A 16914-nucleotide genomic window follows, 5' to 3' on the forward strand; every position below is an offset into this window, starting at 1 on the left:
GCTTCTAACATCAACTTTGAGGACAAAATGTTCACCTGCTGCCTGATACATAAATCCACCCACTAACAGGAGCCATGATGAAGATCATCAGTGTTCTTCACTTCACCACTCAGTGTTATAATGTATATATGTCTTATATGCCAAATGCAAGTTTTAATAAGAGTATTAATGAGACATTTCATTAACACGAGATCTCATAAACTATAATCAAATCTATTTCTAATCCCTGATATTGAAGAAATCGAAATCCAAGCCAAAGCCCTCAGTAAAATAAAGCTCAATAGAATATGGATAATTAAATCTTGACCTGCTTTCAGGAAAAAGCCTTCGTTGGAAAGTTTACGAAGTTCAGTCATCAAGCGTCCTGCTGTAGCCTGGCAGTATAACAGGATTCTGTCCAGAAAATCAACAACAGAGTCCTACACACACACACACACACACACACACACACACACACACACACAAACACACACAAACACACACAAACACACACAAACACACACATATATACTGGTCACTTGTGGAAATAAAAACAAGTTACACAGAACATTGTTTTTCTATCTTCCCATATTTAATATAAAATGGGATCTTCTGAAGAAGGAGTCAGTCAGTAGGTTATGGAGTTGGACTTCTGATCAGATGTTTAAATCCCAGGGCAAGGGCCCTAACCCTCACGCGCTCAGATGAATGAGATCAGTGTAAGCCACTCTAGATAAGCACATCAGCATGGAGTATGTTATATTAAATACTAATAAATAAATCAGATAATCGGAGGATAATGAATCATTAGTTCTGTTATAATGCTAATATACTGATTCATTAAAAGGATACATTGAAGGACAATGTTTATTAAATAAGACTGAAAGATTGGAGTAAGAAGAACATGAATCACTGCCGGCGTGTTTTTGGCTCCCACCACAACCGACTGCTTCTGACACGTGTATAAACAGGTCTGCTTTTCTGCACGTATCTCACTGTTTGGTTCATTGATGGCTGTTTAGTTCCTTTGAGTGAAATCTCTTCGCTGTTTGTTTGCTTTTACTTTCTCGTACCCAAGTTTTTGCCCTTGTTGTATAGAGGATGAATATTTGGCTTTTTCTCTGGGTGGAAATCTTTTTTTGTTTTTTTACTCTGGTGCCGTGTTCTTTAAATAAAGATCCCTTGTTTGTCTCTGGGTTCTCACACTGCAGAGGCACAGCTCGCTCGGAGCACACTTCCAGGATCGAGCTGCACACATGCCCACAGGATTGTGCAGTACAAACAGAGGTATTACATCTTCATGCTTAAGTGTGCAGTGAATTCTTTTTGATTGGTCACTGAAAATTAGAGATATTCCATAATCTGATTTTCTTCTTCTTCTTTCGGGTGCTCCCATTAGGGGGCGCCACAGCGGATCATCCTTCTCCATACCACCATCCTCTACATCTGGCTCTTTCACACCAACTACCTGCATGTCTTCCCTCACCACATCCATAAACCTCCTCCTTGGTCTTCCTCTTTTCCTCCTTCCATCAACATCTCAACATCTTCAGCTCTGCTACCTCCAGCTCCACCTCCTGTCTTTTACTCAATGCCACTGTCTCTAATCCATACAACATCTCAGGTCTCACCACAGTCCTATAAACTTTCCTTTCACTCTCACAGATACTCTTCTATCACAAATCACTCCTGCTATCACTCTTCTCCACCCACTCCACCCTGCCTGCACTCTTTTCTTCACTTCTCTAACACACTCTCAATTACTTTACACTGTTGACCCCAGGTACCTGAACTCCTCCACCTTCTCCACCTCTTCTTCCTGTAACCGCACCCCTCCACTGCCCTCCCTCTCATTCACACACATGTACTCTGTCTTACTCCTACTGACTTTCATTCCCCTTCTCTCCAGCGTGTACCTCCACCTCTCCAGGATCTTCTCAACCTGCTCCCTACTCTCACCACAAAATGATCCGCAAACATCACAGTCCAGGGAGACTACTGTCTGACCTCGTCCGTCAACCAGTGTTTGTGTGTGTGTGATGGCATTACCTGTGAGGTGTGTAAACTGTCGTAGGTGCTGATGAAACCCTGGTAGAGACTGAAGCACAAAGAATACTGCAGCTGCTGTGAGAATGAGCCCTGAAACACACACACACACACACACACACACACACACACACACACACACACACACACGTATATATATATATATATATATATATATATATATATATATATATATATATATATATATATATATATATATATAAAATGTAAGATGAGGAAAGAATGGAGAAGGAAAGGGAAAAAAATGAAAGGATTAAAAGGAAAAATAAAAGCTCACTGTCTGTAGTTTGATCAGAAACTCCTGATATTCCTCCCAGAAGGAAAAACTGGCCAGCAGCGTAGCTCCACCCATCCCTTTAGTCTGCCCCGCCTCTGTTGCCCAGACAACCAGCTGACACGCTTCCACCAGGGCGTGCGTCTCTGCATCCCCGAGGACAGGAGGCAATGCTCTGAGGATGCGAGCGCAGTCCGTGAACGTCTCACTGCATGCGACTCCTGAGCCGAGGTCTCGATGCAGACGTGGTGCCCGAGCGGTTAGCTCCAGCGCCGAGCGCAGCCCCTCCCCCTCCCTCACACACTCCGTCGCTCCGTCCACCAGCTGCACCGCTTCGTCCCACAGTCGGTTCTTACACAGAGGCTTACACACCTTCACCACCGCCTCACACCTCACCCCCAGTGGGGGCGGAGTCAGAGCGCAGTCACGTTCCACATCTGCGCCGAAGAAACGCTTCCGGAACTCGGAGAGAATAAAGCCAGCGTCGTCCTGAGACAGGCTCCCACGTGCACGCTCGAACTCGCTCACGGCCTCCTCCACAAACGCCGGGACTTTACACGAGGCGGAGCACGTCGTCTCCAGCAGACGGAAACGGAGAGCCTGCAGCTGACCTGCTAGTTGCTGTCTGGGTGAGAGGCGAGGCCTGAGCGCCGCTCGACCCGTTCCCTGTCTGGCGAAACAGTTCCTCGCGACAACGCCGAAGTCTTCCACCTGCAACCACAAACATTTCAGATCATGAAGATCATAAATGAGCACACCTTTTCAGGGGCGTGGCCTTGTCCGTACCTGTGAAGACACGCCCTGCAGTCTGAGATACATGAACTCTGCGAGACGCCCTGCAGGACCGTGAGCCTGCTGCGCGACCAGCTTCTGGAGGATGTGGAAGATGATCTTCTCCAGATAGAGCGAGGGGCCCCGCGGTCTGGATTCAGGGACGGCTCCGTATCCGTGTGCGGCGAGTTCCACTAGATCCACCAGATGCTCCTGAAGCTCAGGGTCTGGAGCTCCTCCGGCCAGACGCTGGTTACAGGCCCGGATAATGCGATCGCACGCCGTGCGGCCGAACGCCCCGAGCCCCTGCTTTAAGTGTTTCTGTAGAAACGTCAGGGTTCAGAAATACAGATGGTCACACACATTGCATTGTGGGATTTAAGGAGTGTTCTGAGCATGACCCAATATACGGTATAGCGTTCATCACATCCTCGTCTCACCTCCAGCTCGTCGTGAAGAACAACGGCGTCCTGTACACATGATATCCGCTGCACATACTCCTCTGTTTTTAGACATTTCATTCTTCTTCTGCAAAAATAATCAAATGTGATCATTGGTGAGTGTTTACACACTCTGAACTGTTACCAGGGGAGGACCATTACACTCCTGATCCCTGTGATCTAGGAGACGCCACCACTGAATCAATAGTGAAAGCTGAAGCGTGAAAGCTGAAGCATGAGTAGTGAAAGCTGAAGCGTGAGTAGTGAAAACTGAAGCGCGAGTAGTGAACGCTGAAGCGTGAGTAGTGAACGCTGAAGCGGAAAATAGTGAAGCGTGAATAGTGAAGCGTGAACGGTGAAAGCTGAAGCGTGAATAGTGAAGCGTGAAATGGTGAAAGTCTGGTTAGAGATTGAAGACAAAGTTATTATATTACTTGTGTTTGATTTTTTTGTCCACTAATATCATGAGTAAAAAATTTCCAAAATGTTTCACTGTTCACTAGTTATGGAACAGGCAATTACACTGCTGTTGTGTGAAATGTACATTAAGAGAGAGTATAAATGGAGCACAGTAACTTGTGATGTAATGGAATTAAATTCAGTACAAACTACACAATTTGCTGTAAAACATTAGATGAGTTATTATTGTTGTGTTTATTGTGGTGTATAAGTTGGTTCTGGGTTTCACAGAGGGGTGTAAGAAAATATTGATACACGTGAGTATCGCGATATTTTGTTTGGCGATACTGTATCAATTCTCAAAAACAAAATATCGATATTTATAAAAAATAAATAAATAAAATTTTACAGATTCATGGCAGTTTCATTTTGTTCCGTTTATATCCCAACCGCTAGATTGCAGTCTTCATATCTCTGAACTTAAAAAGTGACAGGAAGTACTAGCATAACGGCGCGCTACTAATGTTAACGTTAAAATAGTTCGCTGCTAGTAATGGAGGATGAAAGAATATTTCCAGCTCCTGCTTCAGTGTACAAAGCCGATGTGTGGCGTCATTTCGGCTTTCGTCACAGACCAGGCACAAAGAGATTGACAAAAGTATTGCTGTTTGTAAAATGTGCAATGCCAACGTCAAATATTCAAAGAACACTACAAATCTGAGAGCGCACATAACGAGGCACCATGCGGATGCACGGATAACAGAACAGCAGCAAATGGCTAACGTTAAAAGAGAGGATCCCCATCAACTCACCCTCGAGCAAGTTCACAGATCAAAGTTACCACCAACCTCAACGCGTGCAACCAAAATAACTCAGTCAGTACTTTATTTTATTTGCAAAGATATGCGCCCTCTCAGTGTCGTAGAGAATGAAGGCGTTCGTCATATGCTGAAAACTTTGGAGCCTCGCTACACAATACCATCCCGCCAGCACATTACGGACATCGCTGTGCCCAACTTGTACAATGAGGTAAAAATTAGCGTACTACAATCTCTTAGCTTAGCTGAGAGAGTCGCGTTGACATGTGATGCTTGGACATCCCGGGCTACTGAATCATTCGTAACGATAACGGCGCACTACATAACGACATAACGAGTGGAATCTGGTCTCGTATGTACTACAAGACCAAGAGATAAGAGCGATGCATGACAGTCACACAGGGAATAACATTGCATAATTACTAAAGGAGGACATGACTGAATGGGGTTTGGAAGATAAACATCCAGTGATTGTAACAGACAATGCATCCAATATGAATGTCGCGGCTGGACTCGCAGACATGACCCACATCCTATGTTTTGCACACAGCCTGAATCTCGCCTCACGTGTTACAAGCTTTTTCAGACACAGCACCATAGCCAGCCACCAGCTAAAACAAAAGCAAGACCTGCTCCAGCTACCAAAACACAGGTTAATTACAGATGTTGTCACGAGGTGGAATAGCTCTTATGACATGATCGATAGATTTTTTGAACAACAACCAGCCAACTGTGCAGCACTACTTTCAACAGGTCAGAAAGTGTGAAAAGGATGTTTTTTTACAATGAATGAAGCTGACATCACATGTGCTGAGGAAGTGCTCAAGTCAATGAAGCCAGACCTGCCAGACCTTCACTTCCTCTCCAACAATGACTACACAACACAGGCAACAATCCACTACGTCTCTGTCAAGCTTCTCAACCTTAACAGAAGATGAGATACGCCAAGTCATCCGATCTTGCAATCCCACCACCTGTCCTCGGGATCCAATCCCTTCAACTACGCTCCAGACCATCACGCAACATCTCCTGCCCTTCATCTCCACAATCATCAATGGGTCATTAACATCTGGCTATGTACCAACTGCCTTCAAGCAAGCAAGGGTCGTTCCCATCTTGAAGAAACCTGCTCTGGATCCATCAGACATCAACAACTACAGACCGGTATCACTTCTCTGCTTTCTTTCTAAATCTCTGGAACGCACTGTTTTTAACCAACTGTCTGTCTATCTCTCACAGAACAACCTCCATGATCCGAACCAGTCTGGGTTCAAAGCGGCACATTCCACAGAGACGGCCCTATTGGCTGTTTCTGAGAAACTACATGCTGCTCGGTCAGCCAAGCTGTCATCTGTACTTATCTCTCTGGATCTTTCAGCAGCATTTGACACAGTCAACCACAAGACACTTTTGTCAACCCTCAAGAGCCTTGGTATCTGCGGAAGAGCATGGGAATGGTTTGCTTCCTACCCGGAAGGTCGCTCATACCAGGTAACATGGAGGGGATTCACATCTGCCCCGTGCAGACTCACCACTGGTGTCCCACAAGGCTCTGTACTTGGTCCCCTCCTTTTCTCCCTCTATACCCACTCCATTGGTGAAGTCATATCCTCACATGGGTTTTCTTACCACTGCTATGCAGATGACACTTTCCCTCCATCAGATACCACAGCTTCTGCTCGGATCTCAGCATGCTTGTCAGACATGTCTTTATGGATGAGTGCTCACCAACTAAAACTCAACCACAGCAAAACAGAACTGCTGGTCATTCCAGGCGATTCATCTCCTGGTTAAGATCTCCAAATAAAACTTCATGACTCTCTGCTCTCCCCTTCAGCCACTGCTCGTAACCTTGGGGTAACTATGGACAATGAACTGTCTTTCTTCCCACATGTCGCTAATGTTGCTCGTTCTTGTAGATTTCTTCTCTATAACATCCGAAGGATTCAACCATTTCTGTCCACACAGGCTGCCCAGGTGCTTGTTCAGTCTCCTGTCATTTCAAGACTTGACTACTGCAACTCTCTGCTGGCAGGTCTTCCCCTGAACGCTATTCGTCCACTGCAAATGATCCAAAACGCAGCTGCACGACTTGTGTTCAATCAGCCCAAGTTCTCCCACACCACCCCACTGCTGCGCTCCCTTCACTGGCTTCCAGTAGCTGCACATATCAGATTTAAAACACTGATGCTTGCCTACAAGGCCAAAAATGGACCAGCAACATCTTACCTCAGTGACCTCATCACATCTCACACTGCACCACGCTGTCTGAGATCCTCCCGCACTGCTCGACTAGTACCACCTTCTCTCAGAATGAGAGGTAAGTACACTTCAAGGCTCTTCTCTGTTCTGGCACCGAGGTGGTGGAATGAACTTCCCCTAGATGTCCGTACAGCAGAGTCCCTGATTATCTTCAAGTGACGACTGAAGACCTTCCTCTTCCTGAAATACCTAAGTTAGCACTTTCCAAGTTTGTAGAATTCGAGTTATATTTATATTAAGTTTATAATCTTGTGTACCAGTGTAGATTTATTCATTACTAGAGATTTAAAGCACTTTTGTACGTCGCTCTGAATAAGGGCCTCTGATAAATGCCGCAAATGTAAATGTAAGCCAATGAAGAATGCCACATTGGTAATGTCAGAAGATAGCATGCCCACTCTTTCTGTCATTGCACCACTTTATTCAAAGCTCGTCATGGGCACAGAAGAAAGCCCAGATGATACAAAGACAGCAAAGGACATCAAGGCTGCTATAGCACAAGATCTGGGAAAGAGATATGCCAATGAGAGAGACACTGTGCATGGCATCAGCTCTGGATCCAAGGTTTAAGGATCTACCCTTTCTCTCTGAAATGGAGATCAAAGAGACCTACTCCAGAATGACGGATGCTGTGTGGCTGCCATAAAGAAGCAACAGAATGTAAGCAAATAAATACATTAATAAATTAGTCTACTTGTTTTTATTTAATACATTACAATTTTAAGTGTATCAGTGAATGTATCTAACATTAGTTCATATTATAACATGGTTAATATAATAACATTCATTGGTTAAATAATTATGTTTTAATAAATAGTTGTAGTTATTTCTATTTTGTAAATAATTAAAATAGGCAACAGGCTAATTTATCCTTATATCAGGTTAGATTGTGTTGTGAAATTTAATGACAATTTACTGTAATAATAATAATAATAATAATAATAAAAATAATAAGTTCTATTTGATGCGTTAATGTTTTTTCAGCAGCAAGATAGAGAAGTAGAAGAGACTGACCAGTCAGAGGATGTTGAAGATCACCTATCTGACTATGAAGATAGCTCTGCCTTCACCTCCCTGCAACCCATAAAGAGGCCAAGGAAATCATGTGCATTGGCTGACTTGCTTGGAATGGTATTTGCCACTTCTGAAAACAACATGGCACCAAAATCTGCACATGATACTGCTGCATCTGAGCTTAAGAGGTTTAGAGAAGAAAAACCTTTGCCCCTCCAAGAAAACCCACTCAGTTGGTGGAAAGAACATGAAGATGCGTACCCTGAGCTATCCAAACTAGCAAAGGGTTTCCTGTGCATTCCGGGCACAAGTGCAGAAAGAGTTTTCTCCACCGCAGGAGACATTGTAACTGCACATAGAAGTGCCCTGACATCGGAGCATATTGACCAGCTTATCTTTCTTCAGAAAAACCTTGACATTTAATTAAAAGACAAATATAAATACAAATGAAAGAAACCTGTGAAATCCTCGTTTAAAGGTTCTGAGAATGTTCAACATCTGTAAATATTTTATTGTTTATATTTGTTTTGTTTTCTTTAAGAATCCTGCAAGCACTTTATTTTTCATTGATATAAAGCAGATGTAATTCTTTTGTTCAGATCAAAATGTTAGGACACTGCATGCTTCAACTGTAAACTGAAACTTTAAAAGCAGGGTCTAAAAATATATATGGTCTGTTTATAACCGCTAACATTTAATAGATTTAACACATTTAATACATTTAAGAAATCCTGCAAGCACTTTATTTTCCCCCTTTATTCATACTGCACATAAAGTGGTTTAATCATATTGAATGTTACAGGGAGTAATTAATGCTAATGCAGTTCCCACTGTGTTCTGGTTAAATAAAAAACATTTTTTTGCTAAGGTTTGCATATGGTGGTGTTCTTGACAGCTTTCCTAAAACTTTATCCTATAAATAAAATAAGAAATATCCCAATATATCGCCTTGCTTACAATATCGCAATGTATCGCAACATATCGTATCGTATCACAGCCCTAGTTTCACACAGTGATCAGTCATAAACACTGCAGTATTTATAAGAGAGTGGAACAGTTCTGATCTGTTTTTCTGTAATTCTGTGTTTTAGTTGTTGAATATTTACTTACTGGTTAAAAATACTCCTTTTTTAGGGTCATTTAGAGTCAACACTGGTGCATGTATCCATTAATTTGACACAAGTATGCACTCGACACTGATCAGCCCTGACATGAGGACCCTCATGAGTGATAACGCTGATAAAGAGCTGCTCTGTGGGCGTGTCCTTCAAATGACCCTCAAAACAGCAACACAAACCCGGAATGCAGATTTTCTCAGCGGATAAGTCCACACCTTCTCCCTGCAGTCCTCACACACTGCTCCTGACACACTGCTCTTCTCTTAGTATTTACACACTTTCACATTATTTCTAGTCATAAGAACAGACTAAATCCCCGCTATCGCTCCTGTAATACTTTACAACGGTGTTTTGATTTTTTGTTTTGAAATAAATAAAACAAATCGAGTGTAACATATATATAAATAAAATACTTGAATAAGTAATAGTTGCTATGTTGATCACGTGATGCTCCTGTGGAGACTCCTGACTGACTAGCGTGTTAGCAAAACACTGCGCGGGTTAGCTCGCGCGCAGCTAAAGCACATGAAGTGTGAAGAGACTTGATTTGATCTGAAGTGTAAATGTCACCTACCGAGAATAAACTCCACTCGTGTTTATATGAACACACCAGGGACCGGTTTCAACTCTCAGCTTCCGCTCCCACTGTACCACTGCTCACTCTCACCGCGGCCTCGCGCACTTATTCAAACAGCGCACAGCCTGTCGGGAAACACGGGACACGGGCATTCTGGGTAATGCAGTGCCACCCGGTTAACCCGATCCAACATGGCGCTCATGTAGTTCTTTATTGTTTTGTTTTACAGAAACACGCACGCTTTATTTTAAATACCCCGAGTGTTTAATAGTGTTGGAAAGACACATTAATGTTCCTTTTGTTTCTACAACAAACTTCTAAAGACTGACTTTAATTCACGTTTATTTGTATTGGGCTTTTATCAGTTTAAATTCTATTTGTCACATACACATATAGAATATATGAGGATAAAACTATTTATATTTATTTTCTATTTTTTTATTAAGCAATTAACCATATACAAACACCGTGGCAATACCAAGTATAATTTCAATTATAAAACACAGAACAGGTGCATGAAAATACAAATATATACACATGTATTTAGGGGAAAGAGGGAAAAATAGATAAATCAAATGTATAATAATAATACAATTAAAGTAAAAAAAATAAACAAGGCTATGGTTTATTCTGTAAATCATATTTTTCTATAAAGGACAAAAGATTCATTGCATTTTTCTTTTTGATCACTTTTAGGGCTTTTGTGAAAGAAAGAAATTCATTATAAAACACAAAAAAACATTGGTTTATTTAAGTATTTAAATTTTGTAAATAAAATTTTCCCATCAGAAGTATTTTATTAACAAGAAAGTCGTCTTTGTTATTGTTCATTACAAGTCCAAGAATAATGTCCTTCACAGTGAAAGTTCTTAGATGTTGAACCTTTGTGTAAATCCAGTTATGGAGATCAGACCATAAAGCGTCTGAAGTAACAGTCTGCAGCAGGAGAAAGTTGGAACATCTGTGTAAAAGTGTAGAAACTAATCTTTATGTGATGATATACTGCAGCATCTCCAACATCACTGCATATTAATCTCCTTCCTCAAAGTAGCTCTGAATTCATTCCAGTTTCTCCCTGATTCTGTTTACTTCTGTTATTTTATTATATTTAAAGTTGCACTTCTTCTTCTTTTTCTTTCAGCTGCTCCCAATAGGGGGCGCTACATCAGATCATCCGTCTCCATCCCCCCCTGTCCTCTACATCTGGCTCTTTCACACCAACTACCTGCATGTCTTCCCTCACCACATCCATAAACCTCCTCCTTGGTCTTCCTCTTTTCCTCCTTCCTGGTGTCTCCATCCTCAGCATTCTCCTACTGATATACCCCATGTCCCTCCTCTGCACATGTCCAAACCATCTCAATCCCTCACCTTGTCACCAAAGCGTCCAACATGCACTGTCCCTCTAATAAACTCATTTCTAATCCTGTCCATCGTCGTCACTCCCAACGAACATCTCAACATCTTCAGCTCTGCTACCTCCAACTCCACCTCCTGTCTTTTACTCAATGCCACTGTTTCTAATTCATACAACATCTCAGGTCTCACCACAGTCCTATAAACTTTCCCTTTCACTCTCACAGATACTCTTCTATCACAAATCACTCCTGCTATCACTCTTCTCCACGCACTCCACCCTGCCTGCACTCTTTTCTTCACTTCTCTAACACACTCTCCATTACTTTACACTGTTGACCCCAGGTACCTGAACTCCTCCACCTTCTCCACCTCTTCTCCCTGCAAATGGACCCCTCCACTGCCCTCCATCTCATTCACACACATGTACTCTGTCTTACTCCCACTGACTTTCATTCTCCTTCTCTCCAGCATGTACCTCCACCTCTCCAGGCTCTTCTCAACCTGCTCACTACTCTCACCACAAATAACAATATCATCCGCAAACATCATAGTCCAGGGAGACTCCTGTCTGTTCTCGTCCTTCAACCTGTCCATCACCACTGCAAACAGGAAAGGGCTCAGGGCCGATCCTTGATGCAGTCCAACCTTCACCTTGAATCAGTCTGTTGTTCCTACTGCACACTTCACTGCTGTCACACTGTCCTCATACATGTCACCCTCACCACCCTCACATACTTCTCTGACACACCAGACTTCCTCATACAATACCACAACTCCTCTCTCCACCCTGTCATACGCTTTCTCTAAATCCACAAACACACAATGTAGCTCCTTCTGTCCTTCTCTATACTTCTCCATCAACATTCTCAAAGCAAATAATGCATTTGTGGTGCTGTTCCTCAGCATGAAACCATACTGCTGCTCACAGATGGTCACCTCTTCTCTCAGCCTGGCTTCAACTACTCTTTCCCATAACTTCCCAGTTTAAGTGTAGATTAAAAACATATCTTTTTAGCAAAGCCTACACATAACATACGTCTTACATCATAACCTTGTGCTCCAGAACATCTGATCACATGCACATTATCAACTTGTGCTGTTAATATCATGAACAGCAGCTACGCTAATTCCTCTCCACTGCTTCTCTTTCTCTCCCCATCCCGAGACACCCTGAGGTTTGGCCAGCTCCAGTCACCTCCCACCTCGTGATGCCGAACTCACAAACATCCCGAACCATCTAGAGACGTACCAGTGCCATTTGGATCCCGCTACATGTGTGGAGTTTTGACATTGGACCTCCTGGAGTGTTTAAAGGCATGGAGAAGCTGATGCTGGATCTGTGGTGATCACAAATGCTGAGCTCATAAAACTCGGAGCTACTAACCATATAGACTGTTTAAGACTGCAGAAAGAACATCACTTATAATCTTATACTCCAGTAATCATGTTAGTTCTCACTCTCCAGTGTTCTGTATTGTTGAAAGATTTATGATCAAACTCTTGATGTCACCCAGATGAGGATGGGTTCCCCTTTTGAGTCTGGTTCCTCTCAAGGTTTCTTCCTCATAACATCTAAGGGAGTTTTTCCTTGCCACAGTCGCCACGGCTGCTCATCAGGGACAAATTCACACCATTCACCTTCACTGATTTGTGTAAGGCTGCTTTGAAACAATGTCTGTTGTGAAAAGCGCTATACAAATAAACTTGACTTGACTTGACTTGACTTCATGGTGTGACTGATCAAGTTTATTCCCCTGTAGTTACTGCAGGTCTGCACATCTACCTTATGCTTAAAGATCAGTACCAGCACACTCCTTCTCCATTCCTCAGGCATCTTCTCACCTTTCAGAATCTTGTTAAACAATCTGGTTAAAAACTCCACTGCATCTCTCCTAAACATCTCCATGCTTCTACTGGTATGTCGTCTGGTCCAACTGACTTTCCACTCTTCATCCTCTTAATCGCTGCTCTCACTTCCTCCTTACTAATCCTATCCACTTCCAGCTTCACATCTCCACATCATCCAACATTCTCTCTCTCTTTTATTTTCCTCATTCATCAGCTGCTCAAAATACTCCCTCCATTTTATCAACACACTCTCCTCACTACTCACATTTCTCCTCCCTTAGTGTCCATCTTCTCCTACAGCTCCTCATATGCCTTTTCCTTGGCTTTCACCACATCCCTCTTTACCTGCTGCCACATCTCCTTGTACTCCTGCCTACTTTTCTCATCACCATGTTGATCCCAATTCTCTTTGTTAACCTATTTCCTTCTGCTCTCCTGCACTTCCTCATTCCACCACGTCTCTTTGTCTTCCTTTCTATTTCCCGATGTCACACCAAGTACTTTTCTAGCTGCATCCCTCATCACTTCTGCAGTAGTTCCCCAATCATCCAGCACCTCTTCACCACCACCGAGCTCCTGTCTGACCTCTTCCCTGAACCTCACACTACACTCCTCCGCCTTCAGTTTTCACCATCTTATTTTTCTTTCAGTCCTCACTCTCCTCCTCTTCTTCTTCACCTCCAAAACCATCCTACAGACCTCCATCCGATGCTGTCTAGCTACACTGTCCCCCGCTAACACCTTACAGTCTTCAATCTCTTTCAGGTTGCATCTTCTACATAGAACATAGTCCACCTTGTGTGTACCTGGCCTTACTCCCTTTCCACTTGGTCTCCTGAACACACAACATCTCTACCTTTCTCCTCTCCATCATATCAGCTCCCTCTCTCCCTTTACCCGTCATAGTACCAACATTTAAAGTACCAACCCGAACCTCCACTCTCCTCCACTTCTCCTTTTCCTGCTGTCTCTATAGATGTCTTCAACTCTCCTTCTCCTCCTTCGGCCAACAGTAGCCCAATTTCCACCGGTACCCTGTCGGCTAACGATACCTGTTGAGGTCGTTGTTAACCCGGGTCTCGACCGATCCGGTATGAAATTCTTATTTGTGATCCGCATATTCGATTTGGCACATGTTTTATGCTGGATGCCCTTCCTAACGCAACCCTCCCCATTTACCCGGGCTTGGGACCGGCACTAAGAGTGCACTGGCTTGTGCCTCCCTAATGGCGGGGTTATATTTAAAGTTGCACTAATCCAAATAAAAAAGTTTTTTTATTTATTTTTTTACTTTACACATGTACAAGAAACAAAGTTATGATTTGATACTTCCTGTATATGTTGAATGACAGGTGTCTCGTCCAATGATCAGTAAGTGTTTCATTCACACACTTTACCTCCCTTTTCCACTGTCTGACTCGTCCTTGTGTTTTCAGATTTGTTAATGTGTTTTCTCGGGCATGGTAGAGAATGTAAGATACACAAAGTCCTTGTCTGGACTCACATCTCTGGTTCCTATGTTTTCTTACCAAATCAGGAACAGTTTTAGCTCAGGTTTTTTCCAGTACAGACTCTCACACTTTACGAACATTCACTTTTACAAATGTCCACGGATACAAACAAACCTGTCCTTAAAGCGAAATTTTTTTGAAGTAAAAAAAATTTTAAACGGAGGAGAGCCGCCGCGAGCTAGTGGTCCACCGTAACACGTCCACATGATGCGCACTGGACTCAGGCCAAGGAATCTTTTTCAGCAAATCTTATTTGATTGTTATTTGATTGTTTATTTGATAGTATTTATAGCTCTTACATCATTGGGAGATATGCGTAGTCAACAACGAACACAGTAACAACTTACGAACAAAGTGGGGGAGCGTCTGTGTGTATATATATATTAGTGCAAGCTCGTATGGGCGGGGGGTGTCGGGGGTTTACGTTCTATGATCCCTCGTGAGTAAGAAAATATGGCGAGGCTTTATCTCCTGTTGATGTTTCAAAAGACAACACACTCTCCGCCTGACATAAAATTGTGAATTACTAAAATTGTGAATTACTTGTCAGAAATGTTTTATTTACTTCTTTAAATTAATAATATGTAATTTATTGTAGATGGTATGGAAAACCTCTCCAAGAATTACAAAAAATAGAATAGAATAGAATAGAATAGAATAAAAATCTAATAGGAGTAAAACTTTGATGGTCTGTTATAATGACACCGCTGTCTACAGGGTTATTTATAAAATAGTTTGGATTTATTTTAATCGTCTGGATTTCTTGCCTGATGTTTTTAACTTTATTATTAAAAAAGTTGATGAAATCATTACTACCTATTGATGGTGTGCATGTGAGTGCAGTGCTTTTATTTCCTGTTCATTTTGCTGCAGTACAGAATAAAAATCTAGGATTCTGCTTGTTATTTTCTATGAGGGAGGAGAAATATGCTGATCAGCAGCACTAAGAGATTTTCTAGAACTCAGGAGATTCTCCTTCCATGCTGTTTAAAATACTGTCAATTTTGTTTGACGCCATTTACGTTCTAATTTCCGAGTGGTCTGTTTTAAGGTGTGTGTATGATCATTATACCACTGTGCTAATTTTTTCTCCCTGATTGTAGTGTTCTCATACAGTGTGTTGAAACTCTGACTAAACACCAAGATAAACCAAGTAGCCAATGAAGACAGAGTCGTAGTAAGGTTGACCATTTACTGTGACCTCCTCATTAACATGTGGTGAAAAGGCATTGCGCCTCTGTGGTTTATAGCTGAAGCAATAATAATTAATGAGAGCAAAACTTTCTTCTTGTTTTACATGCTGAACCGGAAAACTAGCAGGAAGGGACCAAACAGGACGTGAACAAACAGGAAGTGACATCATCCAATGCTATTTTACAAATGAAACCTGAGAATATTAAATAACATGCAAACCGAATACTTAAAGGTTACCTCCCCCTAAAGGACAACACACTCCCCGCCTGACCTCTTAGGGGTCACTATGGATTCAAGAACACTAAACTTTAGTGTCTAGATCAGTCTTTAGGAAGAAGTAGAACGAATGGCCTTAAAAAGTTCTTTAAATTTCCTTGGTCAACTGTTATAACCTCAACCTTTCTTACATATCCATCCTTTCCTGGGAATATGGCAGAGATTCTGGCCATGGGCCAGAAGTTGCGGGCAATTTGCTTGTCTTAAGCAGAACTAAATCTCCAACTTGAAGTTTTCTGCGTGGTACTGTCCATTTCTGCCTGTGTTGTAAATTAAGCGAGAGTTCAGCCGCAGAAACATTAAATCCAGGATTCTTCTGGCCAAGCCAATGATGCACTCTCACAAACCTCCCAACTGTGTGGTGGGTTGAATTCCAAGTTGCATCCTTGCTCACCAAGGTACTTCTGCACCATTCTGTCCATTTGAAGCTCCTTGCATGCTACGATGAAATTGGTGCCGCAATCGTAACGAAGCTGTTTCATAGGGCCTCTGAGTGCGAAGAACCGCCTGAGAGCATTTATGCAGCTCAATGTGTCCATAGATTCTATGACCTCCACATGCACAACCCTTGAACTCATACAGCAGAACATGATGGCCCACCGTTTGCTATCCCCTTGACCTCCTCTAGTGTGGCTGGTCGTTACAGAACAGGGTCCAAAAACATCAAGCCCCACATATGTAAAGGGTGTTCAGGTGGCAAGTCTGACATAAGTTGTTCCTCCAGTTTCCCACGCAGCTTGACAAGTAATGCATTTGTGAAGTACTGAATTGATCAGCACCTTGCTTCCCAATATCCACAGTCCCGCTGCCCTGATTGCTCCTTCCGTCAAGTGACGGCCTTGATGTTTCACTTGCTCATGGTAATGACGAGTGAGCAGTAGGGATATGTGACTATCTTTAGATAGAATTATTGGGTTCGTTCTTTCAGTTGCAAATTTAGAGTAGTTTAGTCGTCCTCCAACACAAATGAGACCCTTCTCCATGATCGGGCTTTTTTTAGCAACCGG

General features: G+C 42.6%; 1 protein-coding gene across 1 annotated transcript in view; it reads right to left on the reverse strand.

The window, feature by feature from the left end:
• espl1 (extra spindle pole bodies like 1, separase) overlaps window positions 1-9856 on the reverse strand; it is a 39623-nt gene extending 29767 nt beyond the window's left edge. The window contains exons 1-6 of the mRNA XM_046845145.1: window positions 9717-9856; window positions 3532-3619; window positions 3107-3412; window positions 2324-3031; window positions 2029-2118; window positions 308-419 (exon numbers count right to left, since the gene is read on the reverse strand). Coding sequence (XP_046701101.1) covers window positions 308-419; window positions 2029-2118; window positions 2324-3031; window positions 3107-3412; window positions 3532-3612 — 1297 coding nt within the window. The 5' untranslated portion in view covers window positions 3613-3619; window positions 9717-9856. The remainder of the gene's footprint in view (window positions 1-307; window positions 420-2028; window positions 2119-2323; window positions 3032-3106; window positions 3413-3531; window positions 3620-9716) is intronic.
• Window positions 9857-16914: the final 7058 nt, after the last annotated feature.

The sequence above is a fragment of the Silurus meridionalis genome, chromosome 1 (assembly GCF_014805685.1).
Source record: "Silurus meridionalis isolate SWU-2019-XX chromosome 1, ASM1480568v1, whole genome shotgun sequence".
In the NCBI taxonomy this organism is placed as follows: Eukaryota; Metazoa; Chordata; class Actinopteri; order Siluriformes; family Siluridae; genus Silurus; species Silurus meridionalis.